The sequence below is a fragment of the Caretta caretta genome, chromosome 1 (genome assembly GCF_965140235.1).
Source record: "Caretta caretta isolate rCarCar2 chromosome 1, rCarCar1.hap1, whole genome shotgun sequence".
Classification (NCBI taxonomy): Eukaryota; Metazoa; Chordata; order Testudines; family Cheloniidae; genus Caretta; species Caretta caretta.
In genome coordinates this window covers 32988415-33005300 of record NC_134206.1, presented here as the reverse complement: position 1 = coordinate 33005300, position 16886 = coordinate 32988415, and the positions used below count along the sequence as shown (strand labels likewise).

Genomic DNA, 16886 nt, shown 5'->3' with positions numbered 1-16886 from the left:
AGGGTTTTTCCTTGAAATGGGGCATATACTGCTGTTTATTTCTGTGCCTGTGATGTATGGGCATGTGTTGATATGGTATAATACGGGTGGGTTTAACATGCCCCTCCAAAAGTGGTCCAATTTAAATTCCTGCGCACTGCCCATAGCAGAATATTAGTTTGATAGGCAAATCACCTAGGGAACAATATTAAAGGAGAAGGGAGGGCTCCACTCCCAGCCTGGGACTGTAGCGTCTAGACCCAGGGAGCAGGTAGTTTATAGCGGAAGGGCGATGGGCATTTCCAGACCTCCCAGCTCCAGCTCCTCAGGGCACTGGCCCGTTGGCAGCGGATCTCCCGCAGCTCTAGGGAGGACACCGCTCAGGACGGGGCTGTGCAAACTTTTACTCCTGGCTCCAAACGCCGGGCAGTGACGACTGGGGAGGAGGATGTTGCCGACTGACATAGTAACTCCGCTCCCTCGCTCCTCTCAGCCAGTGTGGCTGGGAGCTGCTGGCGGCCGCGGTTGTGGCTGCTGGCCCCGTGCCTGGCTGTGGGCGTGGAGGGAGCCGGGGGCGCTGCTGCCCTCCGGCCGCTGACTGGAGACGCCAGGCAGCGAGGGAGCCCGAGGGTTTCTTCTGCGGGCCCCATGGCGGCCCGGGTGCGGCCCTGAAGGAGCCCGGTGCCCCAGCCCGGCCGCCCCAAGGCAGCGGAGCAGCCGAGCGGTGGCACCCGGGCGCGGGACGCGTGGCTGAGGGGGAGTGCCAGGCTGGGAGAGCCGGCGCTGCCTTCGGGGGCGCCCGGGTCTCTGCGGCTCCTCAGCCCCAACCGAGGGTCCTGGGCCCCCCTCCACGCCCCGGCGCGAAGCTCGGAGACCCCCGGGAACAGCATGAGCCGCGGCCAGCCCTACGCGCCGCGGCCGAGCAGCTCGCCGGCCAGGCCGGGCCGGAGGACCGACAGCCAGGACTACCTGCTCCTGGCCCCGGGGGCGTGCGAGGAGAACCCGCTGCCGCCCTACGCCTACTACCCCGTGTGAGTGAGCGAGTCCCGCGCGGGGTCGCGGCTCCGGCGGGGAGCTGGGGTGGCCGCGGGGCAGAGAGGCAGCGGGGGGGAAGCGGCCTCCCGAGGGCGGCAGGCGTGGGGCTGGGGGCGGGCGGCAGCAGGACTTTCCAGCCCCAGCCCCAGCGCAGCGAGGTGCAGGTGCGCGCTGGGGGCGGGCCGGGGGACCGAGCCTCTGCCGGCTGGCGCTCAGGCGGCGGCGAGCGGGAGTCCCTCTCCGGCCTCAGGGCGCGGTAGCCTGGGACGCGCGGGGTCTGGGCGTGGGGCGAGGGGGCCGAGACACAGCCTGCAGCCCCGCAAGCGCATGGCCTGTCTGGGTTCCCCCTCTCGCTGGGAACGGTCACCAAACAAATACTCGGGAGTTCGTAGTTGATCTGTGGGTTTGCATCGCGAAGAGCAGGCACTGAGCTCATGAGGGGATGGTGGATAAAAGGAAATAAGCGGCCTGTTTACAAAAACAAGCAGGCTTGTAAAAAATCCGGGTCCTGCTCTGCAGCGCTACCTGAGCGGGTCCTGTCCTTTCCCTCCCGCAAGCAGCAGCGCGGTTCACTAGGATGCGCCCTGAAGTCAGCAGGCAACGTCTCATCGTTCTAGGTGGGGACTAGTTGGCTGCTCACAAATGCCTGGGAGAGGAGGCTACAAGAAAGTCTGACTCTCCAGCTACCACCTTACCAGGAAGTCCTCGCAATCTTTATTTAAGTTTTGAAATGAAAGTTACGCACACTTTTTCAAGGCTTAGGAACGGTGGCCTCTCAACCAGGGTTTGCTTCAGTTTGTCCTCTAAAAGCAAATGAACATATGAGCCATTCATTTTCATATTACCGTTTGCTAATGGAGATGATTTTTAGTTTTGATATGGTAGTTTTAGTTTGGTATGTTTGTCTCATGTTATATCTCTAGAAAAGACATCTGGCAGCTGTAGTTTGTGGGGGGCTTTGTTTGTTTGTTTGTTTGTTGTTGCTACTAACATTCATTGCAACAGAACATCATTTGACAGGTGAAATGGAGATTAGACTGGGACTGAACAATTTGGTCACCTTTCCCGTAGTAGAATTGTATATTGTAATTGTTTTTTTAGAAAAAGAGAGAAAAGTAACTGAATATGAGTTAACTGGAATAGACAGAACCAAAGACATGGAAGGTAATATATGCCCTGCTATACTGTCACTGAAATAAAGTCCTAACTGAATAGAATAGATTTAACTAAATATGGAGCATGTTACGAACTGCACTGGTTGGTCTGTTTAAAATTAACACCCTGCAATGTGTCTTCTAAAGTCATAGTAACTTCTATGGTCAGTGGTCCTTATTGGGTGCACATTACATTCTAATTCATAAAGCCACAATCTTCTCAATTGGTATGTACAGTCCAAATCAGACAGGCTTGGCAATTTGATATTCAGAGTGCCACTGAATTACAATTTTTAAATTAGCAGGTGTAAGAAGATTATACTTTAATTTTTCTACTTTTTACAGTACTAAGATTCCAGGAATATTTTTTTTAAACAATCAGGGCAATACATTGCCTACAACATCTCTAGTTATATATTATCCATGTGACTGGTATAGTTATCACTTGGTAGTGTTTCTGAGGGAAGAGGCAACACAGAGTGGGAAAATGTTTATATTATGTGACATGACAAGAATCTATAATTTCAGTTGATTACAAGACAAACTTTCTTTCAAACTGACATACTCCATCATGTATTCTACTACTTAACTGATTCCTCTGGTCAACCTCCTCTGACATATGGTACTTTGCCTAGATAAGATTTATCAACCAGCCTGGTGTAGAAAGGGAATAATAGTCAGAAAAACTCTCAGACAGCAATGGGATTAGATATTTATACTGATATCTAGTATATCTAGAGCTGAATATTTAAAATAGTTTTTTCTGCCCTCAGTGAATCACATAATAGCCAATGTTTTATGGTGCTAGTCTGGTAAATCATATGATGAAAGTCTCAATTTGTGTCTAAGCTAATGTGAAGGTCTAGGAGAAAGTATAATAGTTTGTGATAGTGAATTAGATAGTTTTAAGAAACTAGCATCAACTATTGTGTTAAAGTAAAATGTTTTAACATAAAGCTACTAATCTCTTACATACTATGTTTCTTGGCAAAGCCAATTACTGTATTAAGGACATTTTTGGCAAACAGTAATGGGGGGGATCTTACTATCACGTGCACATACAAAAAGGACTTACAAACTTTTTGCTCTAGGGTTGTAACGCAGAGCAATACAGCACAATATTTGAAGAAGGATAAGTTAAAGGTACTGTGTTACAAAGTATATGTTACCCACTTTTGTATTTGACCTGTGGGAAGATTCCTCCCCCTTCTTTTGTTACTCCCCTCCCCCTACCAGAAGCTCTAAGTAAGTAAATATGAGATACAATTTAGCACTTGTCATATAGTGCAGAGAGATGGTTAGAGTAAGTTGCATTACCAAACAAACTGTAACCTAGGCTTGGTCTACACTACAGAGTTAGGTTGACAAAAGGCAGCTTATGTTGACCAAATTATGTCTGTGTACACACTACTCTTGCTCCTGTCCATGTAAGCCCTACTACACCGACATAATAACTCCATCTGCACCAGAGATGTAGGGCTTATGTTGATGTAGTTAGGGCAACACAGCTGGTGTAGGCCCTGCCTTATTTACATTGACTGTTGGTTGTCATTCTTGTCAATTTCATGGCTCCATGCTAGAGCCCTAAAATTGACAAGAAAGCTGGGCTGTCACTGGGGCTAGTGGAGTACAGTTACTTGTATGCTTTAAATTAGCTAGATTACTAGTTAAGGCTCCAGTCCTCCAAAAACGTAAGCACATGCTTAGCCTTACACTGAGTTCCCTTTCTGAAGTCAGTGGGACTACTCAAAGTGCATAAAGTAAATCCTCTGTGTAAGTCTTGACAGGATCAAGACCTTTGTGTTCATCTGTTCATTATTGGCAGTTTCTTTATATTTAACAAGGTACGTAGAGTCAGATGACAAAGGTATGTTCTTGGTAAATATATAGAATACAGAGAGTGCTATATGTTACACTATGCAACAGTAATTCCCGTTAGTAAGTTTCTAAAACAAAATATTTCTTCAGTTTCCTATTTTTCTCAAATTTATTATCAGATGAATTCCAGTTATGCCTTTAATTGTACTCTAAACATAAATTACCTGGCACTATGTGCTTATCTCAAGAGACAGGGTGATGTGTTTTTTTCATCTTCCAGTAGTGATGTATATAAAATATAAACAGAAAATACTAAGTCAGCAGCTGAAGAGGTAGCTGCAGCATTTATGATATCAACAATTTAGAGAGTCAGTCCTACAAGCTGTGTGCCTCCCAAGTGGTATTTTCCCCATTGACTTCTATGAGAGTGTCAGGCTTCAAGCACCTCACAGGATTGGGCCCTAGGAAAATAAGTTTTCTGAATTGTCTATCCTTCAGGGTCAGATAGGATAAGGGTTGTGATTGTTGTGGAATAGAATCAGGGTATCTAACTGTATTTATTTATTTATAAGATTCACTTTTGGATTCCTAACATATAAGCTTGTGAAGTTGTCAGTATGGCTGTTGTTGATTAAAAGAAGAAAGGCAATAATTAATTTCATTTCAGGCTCTCTTTAACACCTGAATTAAAGGTAATAATCTAAGTTTCCTTCATCTCAATTGCATTGCACAAGGTGAAATGGCTTGAGCTGTGGAACAAAAGTGGACACTTAATGTCTTAAATGAAGACATGGTACTCTTTTTATGGGAATTTCAGACTACAATGCTGACAGTGTGTTTGAAGTAAAACTGCTACTTACTCTAATAATGTCATCATTAATCTTGATCAGTATATTACTGGTAATAATTCACTTATTTCAGAGGTAAAAATGTACACTGAGGGCTTGTTCCTCAGTGATATGGAGCATCTGTAACTTTGACTAAATTCCTTAAACAAATTCTTGTAAGAGGGGCTGGCTGGAAAGCAAGAATTTCATTTTGTGAAAAATTTCAAGGTTTTGACATTTGTATTCATTCCCCATCAGAACACAATCTCTCCTGTTGGAGCTGCTGCACTTTGTATAAATAACTAAAAATTGGGAAGGAGAGACTGACCAACCAACTATATAGCCCAGTGTTTAGGGTACTCAGCTGGAATGTGGCAGTCCTACCTTAGTCCTGATTAAATCATTAGTCATTAAGCACTGGTACAAATTGCTTAGGGATGTTGTTGAATCTCTATCACTGGAGGTTTTTAAGAACAGGTTAGACAAACACCTGTCAGAGATGGTCTAGTTGTTACATAGTCCTGCCTTGAATGCAGGGGACTGGACTAGATGATCTCTCGAGCCCCTTCCAGTCCTACACTTCCATGCTTTCTCATTCCTTACTGAAGAAAAGCTAGCACTGAAGTCCATAGAAGCTGTGCCTGAGTAAGAACTGAGAAAACTCCCTTCTCACCGTAACTGTAGAATAACACAATTAATGGCATAACATGTGTAACATGATTAGCACTTTGAAAGTGTGAAGAAAGTGTGCTAACCTTCGGGAAAAGTTTTCCTCTAGTGATCATTCTGTGCGTGTCAAGCCTCTTTACAGAGTTTGTATTGCTTTGAGAATATGCAATATGTAAATTTCAAGGTCCTCTAATGTTTGGACTGTTTTATTTAAACAGTTATTTTAGAAGTCTTTAAACTGTTCATTGTGTTTACAATTTAAGGCCCCAATCCTGCAAACACCACATTAAAACACTTTGAATCAGTGGATCTACACATGGTTGTAAGGTTAAGTATATATGTACATGTTTGCAGGATCAGGGGCCTTAGTATATAGCGTCTTTAACAGTGTCTGATTCTTTGCTTAACAGAAAGAGACATTCCTGTTTAAAAGAATTTATTCACTGTCATCATTTACCTTCCTTTATTCCATAACAGGGCTAGATAAATGGTGCAGCTACTGATCCAAACTTGGTTTATACATTACAAAGGAGTTCGTATTTACTGGGAACAAACTCCTTATATCAATCAGATTTGCTTTGAATCAGATTGCTTGACAACCTTTATTCATAGATAATCCTAGAATATCAGGGTTAGAAGGGACCTCAGGAGATCATCTAGTTCAACCCTCTGCTCAAAGCAGGACCAGTCCCAAACTAAATCATCCCAGCCAGGGCTTTGTCAGGCCTGACCTTACAAACCTCTAAGGAAGAAGATTCCACCACCTCCCTAGGTAATGCATTCAAGTGCTTCACCACCCTCCCAGTGACAAAGTTTTTCATAATATCCAACCTAAACCTCCCGCACTGCAACTTGAGACCATTACTCCTTGTTCTGTCATCTGCTACCACTGAGAACAGTCTAGATCCATCCATCCGTCCCTTTCAGGTAGTTGAAAGCAGCTATCAAATCCCCCCTCATTCTTCTCTTCTGCAGACTAAATAATCCCAGTTCCCTCAGCCTCTCCTCATAAATCATGTGCTCCAGCCCCCTAATAATTTTTGTTGCCCTCCGCTGGACTCTTTCCACTTTTTCCACATCCTTCTTGTAGTGTGGGGCCCAAAACTGGACACAGTACTCCAGATGAGGACCCACCAACACTGAATAGAGGGGAATGATCACTTCCCTCGATCTGCTGGCAGTGCTCCTACTTATACAGCGCAATATGCTGTTAGCCTTCTTGACAACAAGGGCACGCTGTTGACTCATATCTAACTTCTTGTCCACTGTAACCCCAAGACCCTTTTTTGCAGAACTGCTGCCTAGCCACTTGGTCCCTAGTCTGGAGCAGTGCATGGGATTCTTCCGTCCTAAGTGCAGGACTCTGCACTTGTCCTTGTTGAACCTCATCAGCTTTCTTTTGGCCCAATCCTCTAATTTGTCTAGGTCCCTCTCTATCCTATCCCTACCCTCCAGCTTATCTACCACTCCTCCCAGTTTAGTGTCATCTGCAAACTTGCTGAGGGTGCAATCCACACCATCCTCCAGATCATTAATGAAGATATTGAACAAAACCGGTCCCAGGACTAACCTTTGGGGCACTCTGCTTGATACCGGCTGCCAACTAGACATGGAGCCATTGATCGCCACCCGTTGAGCCCAATGATCTAACCAGTTTTCTATCCAATTTATAGTCCATTCATCCAGCCCGTACTTCTTTAATTTGCTGGCAAGAATACTATGGGAGACCATATCAAAAGCTTTGCTAAAGTAAAGGAATAACACGTCCACTTTTTTCCTTCATCCACAGAACCAGTTATCTCGTCATAGAAGGCAATTACTTTAATATTTTTTAAAGTACAAAACAGGTTCCTTTTTGGGGCATAATGAATGTCAAAGACTTTAGTGATGATACCTTGGTCATGACATATTTCTATAAAGTCCTGTAAATCAATTTTTTTGAGTTCTGACACGTTGGGCCAAATTGAGTGTCAGCATAAATGGATGCAGCTGCCTTGCCTTCCGGGGATTATGCCTGCTTAAATTTGGGCTGAATTAGACCTATTGTGCTTTATTAGGAAAGTACATATGAATTGTAAAATAACTGAAAATATTAAACTGGCACACACTAGTTCAGCATTCCAGCTAGTGCTATGGCTAGAAAAAGCATCACATGCCAGACCTGCTGGTGGATTTGAGGCTAAACTTGAGCTTCAGTACTATTAGCTAGCGAAGGGAATATAGGTGATGCTTTGTATCTGCCACAATGTATTTTATTATAATACTGAGAATCCTACATACAGCATCTGTCCTGAGAATGGCTTTACCATATCAAAGGCAGCTATTACCTTTCTTAGAAGTCAGATCAAATATTTTTATGGAATTTTGGCTTATGCATAGGGCAGAGAAGGAAGGAATTTCGACAGAGGGGAAATAACAGTACAGAATGAAAAAAGTGAATGAAAACAGATCAATACTTGGAACTGTAGAGATGATCAGCCACTACCTATAGAAAGTGAGAGCCCTTGTAAAAGGATAAACAGAGTGAGAAAGTGAGGCGAGATTATATGCAAATATTGTGGTCCCTGCTAGTGCTGAGAGGGGAAAAAGGTGAAAAGTTTGACAGCTAAAAGGCTATTGTGTAAAGTTTACTGCTCCCAGAGGCAGAAATTTAGTGAGAGATTTCTATAAGAGCCTAAAGGAGTTAAGCACCCAAGTCCCTCTGATCTAAGCACTTTTGAAATTCCCACCCTGAGGTTCTAGCACCACTAGATAATAGTTGCAAGAGAGAAGTAGCAAAGTTCCTAACCAGCAAGTCACTCGGGAGAACATTGCTCTCCAAGAGTAAGGGGAAATAGTTGTGCCCTTAAACCACACTGTTCCCTTGTAGCAGCACTGTAACCACATTGGAACTGAGACACAATAAAACAGCGGAAGACTGTAGAGGATTATCCCTTTGTTCCTCCTCAGAACACCTTCAATTCCACTAGCAGCTGCCAGCTGTGTCTCACACAGCATTGGTACTGGAATCAAAAAGGGATAGCATGCTGCAATTTTCAAAAAAAAATTTTTTTAAACTCATAGCAGAAGTAGTCTGTGTGGCATAATACCCCATATTTGAGCTCTGGTTTCAGCCTAAAATATCCACTTCTCTTTAAGTTTAGAACAATCTCCAAACCTTTTGGTGGAAAAAACACACTTCAGACTGTCTCCAAAAATATGTAGATAAGAAGGCCTTTTGAATTTGGTGTCCTCTTGCATGGTTATACTTTTGGAATGGTAGATGAGTGGACTCTCTTCCTCTGGAGTCATTCTGTCCCTTTAAAGAATCAAAAGATATATAGTGACCTATATGTATTTAAAAAGTTTGCTGAAGTACAAATGTTTGGGTTATTGTTCCTCTGGTGCCTGTAGCCCATTGGGATAACTTGTCTTCATTATATTCATTGCCTTGCCTTCATTATATTCTGCCTTTATTATATTCAGCAGTAATACCAGGAACCTATAGGCCTGTATCCTGTAAGACATTAGTTTTAGCAGTTAGCATAAAGTTTAAGGCCTATGAACTTTGGCACAGATAAACATCCTGAAGGAAACCCCCAAGTTTTGGGGAGCTGAATAGAATGTGTAAGGGTGAATTTTGAAGTTTGTCCATAATGACACCAGTCAACCACAGGAACATAAGTTAATATCCTCAGATGACTGACCACAAGAGTGCCGTGGCAAAGAATTCATCTATATGATAATAAGTTGAGATCACTGATATACTAACCTATAGAAGAAGGACACCCCAACATTAGTAGAATGAAGAAATACAAATAAGGAAGAGGGGAGAAACTCCTAGTGAATATGCATTAGACTTGGTGGCGACAATGTAACATATTAAAGTTGTATTCTAGTCTGTGGGCAGTAGCTGACAGAGAGGTAGCTCTTGGGAGGTGCCAGAATGATGGCCATTGGTGATGAGCAGGAAGATGATGGTGATGAGGAAGGTAATGGCTAACATTTCAGGTTGTTCTGCAAGGGATGGTGTGAGTACACCTCTACCCCGATATAACGCAACCCAATATAACACGAATTCGGATGTAATATGGTAAAGCAGTGCTCTGGGGGGCGGGGCTGTGCGCTCCGTTGGATCAGCATGTCAGTGTGTCTGACTCCGACAGACTGCTCTGAGTGGTGTGTTAAGGGTGCCAGGCCGGGGCCAAAGGGTTGGATAAGGGGCAGAGGGTCTCGGGGGGCGGTCAGGGGACAGGGAGCAGGGGGGATTGGATGGTTCAGAGGTTCTGGGGGCGGGGTGGTCAGGGGAGGGGGAACGGGGGCATTGGATAGGGCGTGGGAGTCCTGGGGGGGGCTGTCAGGGAGCGGGGGTGTGGATAGGGGTCGGGGCAGTCAGGGTACAGGGAGTGGGGGGAGGGGTTGGATGGGTCGGGGGTTCTGAGGGGTCAGTCAGGGGTGGGAAGTGACTATTAATAATGGAAATTCTTGAGGCCAAAGCAAGTTCGATATAACGCGGTTTTACCTATAAAGTGGTAAGATTTTTTTGGCTCCCGAGGACAGTGTTATATCGGGGTAGCGGTGTATATGGATTTCAAAGGTACATTTTGCATTCTCTCTATCTCCCTTACTGAGCTGCAGTGTTCGTGACTTTGCTAAATGTATTAATACATTATTGTAAATATAGGAGAGTTTCTATAGTGTGAGTGTTGCAACCCTGCACATTGGGGTTCACAACTATACAGAAATTTTAATAAAACTGGGCCTGATCTTGGGACGAGAACCAGTCAACCCTCAAACTTGGAATTCTAAAGTAATCAATATAATAAATATATAATCTATAGATCAGGCAGCAGACAGTATTTCATTGGCAGGCAGCCTTGTCTTGCAGATGGAAAACAGGACTGAGAATTAGGTTTGGAGTCTAATCCCAATCTAGATGCAGATGTGCTATCTGATGTGGTAATGACTATACATGTGTGTAAATTTTGAGGCTGAATAATAATTCATTGTAATAATTAATTGTAGGGTCAATAATGGGTCAATAACAATAATTCATTGCAGACCCAGCCAAAATGAAGATGTCTGTCCAATCTGTTCATATTGCTTATTCAAGTTTTTAAAAACAATTTGAATTGCAAAAAACACACTTTCTTGTAAATCTGTGGAGAAACAAGTGTGCACTAAAAGATGAGCTGTAAAGCAAGCAGAATATCACATTAAAAAGAGAAGAGTTTTGAATTTTATCACTGTCTGAAGGCACAGCTTGTTCCTTGGTTTCAGCAGTTTTCAAATCAGGTAATTTGTAGGCAACATTAAGGTCAATGCATATTTCTAACCCCTATATATGTTGAGCAAAACGTGTAATTTCACTGAATGCAATTTAATAGTCAGCTACTCCCCTGGCATCAGTTTTATTTCCCTTCTCAACTACTCTGCTTGAAATACGCTGTAAAATTATCTTTCAGACTCTTCATTAGACCTAATCACTTTGGGGAGTATGGTGCAATATGGCAGCTGTATCCAACAGTGCCAGTCTTGCTGCTTAGAGGCTTTGAGATGCTATGCCCTCTTACAAATATCTCAAAAAAGCATTAGCAAAATGGTCACATATTTTCAAAAGGCGTGGCAGATTCTCCTTTTACACCAAGAGCTCTAAATGTCTTTGGTTCTCTTGTATTTACTCTGCCATCAAAAAATGAGAAGAGAGATAAACTAGAAAGTTTTCTGTGGCTCGAAGCTGAAATGGAGGCTCATGCTTCAGTCGTTCTTTAGGGGCAGTGGAGGAAGGATTTCAGGCCAACACTATCCACTTTGCCTCAGAAAATCAGAGGCCTGTTGTAAGTATCATCACACCTCAGTAGGGCCATAGAGCCATACAGCATAGCTCCAAAAGTGAATTATTATAGCTAGGGTGAGGGGTGTAGCCAGGATTCCTCTAAATGCTCCGTTCCAACAAATCCCTTGAGTGGCCCCCACCAGGGAATATTCTATGGAGTCCTCCTGTAAATGCTCTTTGAAATGGTTGAATCCAGTGAGAGTGCTGTGTAAGCATAGCCCTTCAGTGCAGCTGCTCCTGCTGGTACAGGGGCTATAAATTGCACACCAGTGCATCAGCAGGAGGCAAGTTGAGCCCTGTATGTTCTACTTGGTGAGGAAGGTGGTTATTACATGTTAAGCACTGGTGTATTATTGGTAAATATGTATTGTCAAATTGAATTTATGCAGATAAATAGGAGGTCATTTATCAAGTAGTCTGAGTTATGATAAAATTAATAATCCATCTGGTCTGATTTTCAGCAGTTTATTTGTAGAATTTACTTAAATGCACTGTAGAATCTTATGAACAATGTACATTTACAGATAGATTTTCATATGGTTACTGAAATACAAAACAAGTCTGTTCTCTAAACAAAAAGAATTATGTTTTTAAGATGTCGAGCTTGGTATGTAAGTATATGTGATTTGCTAAGTTTGGATGGAGGAGTGGAATGGTGAGAAATACTGTGCACACACAGTATAGTTCATGTTTGCACTATCAGTGTTAATAACAAGGACCAATTTTTTGCTACACACCTTCCCCAAACTGCTTTGTGTGGAAAGCTGTTATAAGCGGCAACCTAGAGAATTCCTGTAGAGCAATGAGAAAAGGAGTACTTGTGGCACCTTAGAGACTAACAAATTTATTTGAGCATAAGTTTTCATGAGCTACAGCTCACTTCATCGGATGCACACAAGTACTCCTTTTCTTTTTGCGAATACGGACTAACACTGCTGCTGCTCGGAAACCTGTAGAGCAATGGAAATCCCTAGGTGAAGGTGAGTCAGCCTGATGGCTTTGTCACCTTCCTCATGGCCTTTGTGCCTCAGCATAGGGGACATGACTGAAGAAAAGTTTGAGTAATTACATTCTGCCTACCTACATTATCGCTGTAATTTTACTGGGCTAGAGCATTGTTAATTTCCTGCCCCAAAGTGCTGTGTAACGTTGGACAGGAACCTCAGAGATGTCTTCAGTTCACTGATGTGCATGTGTGGTGCACGTGTGTGTGCAGTCTACTCTACAGTAGCTTAAAGGGCTTTGGGATAGTAGGATGTATTCAAATAGAAGTTATGATGATTAAATATGGACAAAATATTAGTGAGAATTACATTTTATTCATGAGCTTTCGTGAGCTACAGCTCACTTCATCCGATGAAGTGAGCTGTAGCTCATGAAAGCTCATGCTCAAATAAATTGGTTAGTCTCTAAGGTGCCACAAGTCCTCCTTTTCTTTTTGCGAATACAGACGAACACGGCTGTTACTCTGAAACATTTTATTCAGTTTTCTCTGGCATGGATTAACATTTTGATCTCAAAGTAGTGTAATTATTTTATTATTTGTTAAGCACTGACAATTTAAGTACTTAAATCAAGAATACTTTTTAGAAATTGTGCAAGAAATTATGAGAAACAATGTGGTGGTGGCTTATTGAATCCCAGTTTATTTTCTGTATCCATTTCAAAATGACTTCAGCATATCATTCCTTTTAGTAGAATGATGGTGAATGCAATTTGGTGGGGCACTGAGGGAAAGATATTTGAACACATCCAAAAATAAGCTCCTGTTACTTTTCACAAGTAATGAAGAATGGTATCAGATTCTTGAGCCTTACTAGGGGAATAGCTTGGGTGCTGCAGATCAGGATTTAGATGCATTGTCAAAGCTGTTTGGGAAATTTATATAGCTCCCTGCTTGCATGGTTCTTACAGGAACTGTTAGTCACTTACTTCCATAAAGAAAATTTCACTAAATTAGACAAAAAATCCATTACTGTGGGATGGACCTGCTGGGTGGGGTTTCTACTACATATGGAGTGCTTTTTTTTTTTTTTTTTTTTAAATGTGGTTTTGGTGGTTATGAAGTAAACTGTCAGATGAAATAAGAATGACAAATAGTGTAGTAATAACCTTGTATCACTCAGAACCAAATGCACAATCCAACATCTGTCTCTTTGCTCAAACATTCCTGCAATAGTACCCTTAGTCATGCCCACAGTCCTACTCTCCTATATACAACAATAATTAAAAGCAAAACAAATCTAAGCCTGCCTTCTGCTAGCAGGGAAGGAAGAAGGAGTGAGATTGTTGGAAAGTGCTCAGATACTAGTGATGTGTGCCAGTGAGAACCTGCATGGTTTAGTGGATGGAAGGGTGGGATGGTGGATGGATCAAAGTTGCCAGTCTATTTAATAACTTGAAGGCCCACCACCTCAGGTGTGGGAAGGGTCACAGAGGTCAGAACTCAAGAGATTATAGGGGACAAAAAATTAAACAGGAACGGGAGAGGCGGGGGAACATGTCACAGTGTCAAAACAAGGCATCCAGATGGGGACACCAAGGAGTAAACCCCAGACAAAGTCCACTGCTCCAAGAAAGAATCCACTGCCTGTCCTGGAAATGAAGTCCTCTTTTCACAGAACAGGCAGAGATTAGGCAATGGCAGTGGAAGTTTACACACAGTGTCCTGATAATGTTTAAGCAAGGATCTTGTGTCTCCTACAACCAGCGGTACCGTGATCTTCCAGGGTGAAATCCTAAGAATACTGAAGTCAATGGGAATCTTGCCAGACCACCCAGATGGAGGAGCTCACATGTATTTTATCAGGCCCTGGCCAACTCTCTGTTGACAGCAGAAAACATTACTTGTTTAGGCCAGTTGAGTCATTATTTAAAAAGAAGGAAAAGAGCTCACATTTATGTCTCCTTTAGCCATGACATCTTGGGAATTCACTGATGCAGGATTTGTGTGTGCTTCACCGCTCACCTAGAGCTGCAGCTAGCCAGAGATGTCAAGAGTAACAAGAAGGGTTTCTTCAGGTATGTTGGCAACAAGAAGAAAGCCAAGGAAAGTGTGGGCCCCTTACTGAATGAGGGAGGCAACCTAGTGACAGAGGATGTGGAAAAAGCTAATGTACTCAATGCTTTTTTTGCCTCTGTTTTCACTAACAAGGTCAGCTCCCAGACTGCTGCGCTGGCATTGCAAAATGGGGAAGAGATGGCCAGCCCTCTGTGGAGATAGAGGTGGTTAGGGACTATTTAGAAAAGCTGGACGTGCACAAGTCCATGGGGCCGGACGAGTTGCATCCGAGAGTGCTGAAGGAATTGGCGGCTGTGATTGCAGAGCCATTGGCCATTATCTTTGAAAACTCGTGGCGAACGGGGGAAGTCCCGGATGACTGGAAAAAGGCTAATGTAGTGCCAATCTTTAAAAAAGGGAAGAAGGAGGATCCAGGGAACTACAGGCCAGTCAGCCTCACCTCAGTCCCTGGAAAAATCATGGAGCAGGTCCTCAAAGAATCAATCCTGAAGCACTTGCATGAGAGGAAAGTGATCAGGAACAGCCAGCATGGATTCACCAAGGGAAGGTCATGCCTGACTAATCACCTTTTATGATGAGATTACTGGTTCTGTGGATGAAGGGAAAGCAGTGGATGTATTGTTTCTTGACTTTAGCAAAGCTTTTGACACGGTCTCCCACAGTATTCTTGTCAGCAAGTTAAGGAAGTATGGGCTGGAAGAATGCACTATAAGGTGGGTAGAAAGCTGGCTAGATTGTTGGGCTCAACGGGTAGTTATCAATGGCTCCATGTCTAGTTGGCAGCCGGTATCAAGTGGAGTGCCCCAAGGGTCGGTCCTGGGGCCGGTTTTGTTCAATATCTTCATAAATGATCTGGAGGATGGAGTGGATTGCACTCTCAGCAAATTTGCGGATGATACTAAACTGGGAGGAGTGGTAGATACGCTGGAGGGGAGGGATAGGATACAGAAGGACCTAGACAAATTGGAGGATTGGGCCAAAAGAAATCTGATGAGGTTCAATAAGGATAAGTGCAGGGTCCTGCACTTAGGACGGAAGAACCCAATGCACAGCTACAGACTAGGGACCGAATGGCTAGGCAGCAGTTCTGCGGAAAAGGACCTAGGGGTGACAGTGGACGAGAAGCTGGATATGAGTCAGCAGTGTGCCCTTGTTGCCAAGAAGGCCAATGGCATTTGGGGATGTATAAGTAGGGGCATAGCGAGCAGATCGAGGGACGTGATCGTTCCCCTCTATTCGACATTGGTGAGGCCTCATCTGGAGTACTGTGTCCAGTTTTGGGCCCCACACTTCAAGAAGGATGTGGATAAATTGGAGAGAGTCCAGCGAAGGGCAACAAAAATGATTAGGGGTCTGGAACACATGACTTATGAGGAGAGGCTGAGGGAGCTGGGATTGTTTAGCCTGCAGAAGAGAAGAATGAGGGGGGATTTGATAGCTGCTTTCAACTACCTGAAAGGGGGTTCCAAAGAGGATGGCTCTAGACTGTTCTCAATGGTAGTAGATGACAGAACGAGGAGTAATGGTCTCAAGCTGCAGTGGGGGAGGTTTAGATTGGATATTAGGAAAAACTTTTTCACTAAGAGGGTGGTGAAACACTGGAATGCGTTACCTAGGGAGGTGGTAGAATCTCCTTCCTTAGAGGTTTTTAAGGTCAGGCTTGACAAAGCCCTGGCTGGGATGATTTAACTGGGAATTGGTCCTGCTTCGAGCAGGGGGTTGGACTAGATGACCTTCTGGGGTCCCTTCCAACCCTTATATTCTATGATTCACGTCAGAACTGGGCACTGGACACATTGAGCTCAGGTGAGCAACACAGTTATCCTCCTGTCTCCCCCTTGTCATCCTCTGGTGTCTGGATCCCTGATCTGCCTCACCAGAATCAGAATGGGTCACATGACAACTGGGCATTTGCCTGGTGGACCAGTTCTCTGCATAGGCTGCAGGCTGGGGCATTATCACCCATCTGTGAAGATAGCAGTTTACTAGAAGAGGTATTAGCATTATCTTTCTCTACCAGTTTGCCAGTTGGCTCTAGTTCCTGCTTCCCTGATTTTTCTATTCATCCCTGGCAGGGATTTTAAACTCAGATTAATTTGGTGCAACAGCTTTCTGATATTTTGCTGGTATTTCAGAATTATAACTAGCTGATTAGGCCCCCTTGAAAATGGAGGGCTTCCTCTTTTTGATGAATGCACTGTGCTTTCTTTAGTGTGAGGGATTGCCTGTGCTATGCATATCCAGATATACTGCAGACAAATCCTCATTTCTTTTTAAAGGTCAACCCATCACCTTACTTTTAGATATAATTAGAATATCCAAATCCAAGTACTAAACTTTGTTAGGACTGTTCTGTGTATTCAGGCCTTAGGCCTCCTAAATAGTAGTAATCTAATATTTGGCATCTTCCCCAAGGATTTTGAAATGTATCACATACACACACATGTTTGCATGCAGATACGGTGTGGAGGCTACCATAATATAAATAATAACAAACAGCAACAAACTTAAGTACATCAGAAGCTAGAAGCCTGCCAGTGGGACCACTGGATGATTGAGATACTAAA

The 16886-nt window shown here is 43.6% G+C and overlaps 1 protein-coding gene across 1 annotated transcript in view; it reads left to right on the top strand.

Moving 5' to 3' along the window:
- The first annotated feature begins 427 nt into the window (after positions 1-427).
- The window catches only part of TRPC6 (transient receptor potential cation channel subfamily C member 6), a 175924-nt gene continuing 159465 nt past the window's right edge, over positions 428-16886 (top strand). Inside the window, exon 1 of the mRNA XM_048843607.2 lies at positions 428-1010. Coding sequence (XP_048699564.1) covers positions 868-1010 — 143 coding nt within the window. The 5' untranslated portion in view covers positions 428-867. The remainder of the gene's footprint in view (positions 1011-16886) is intronic.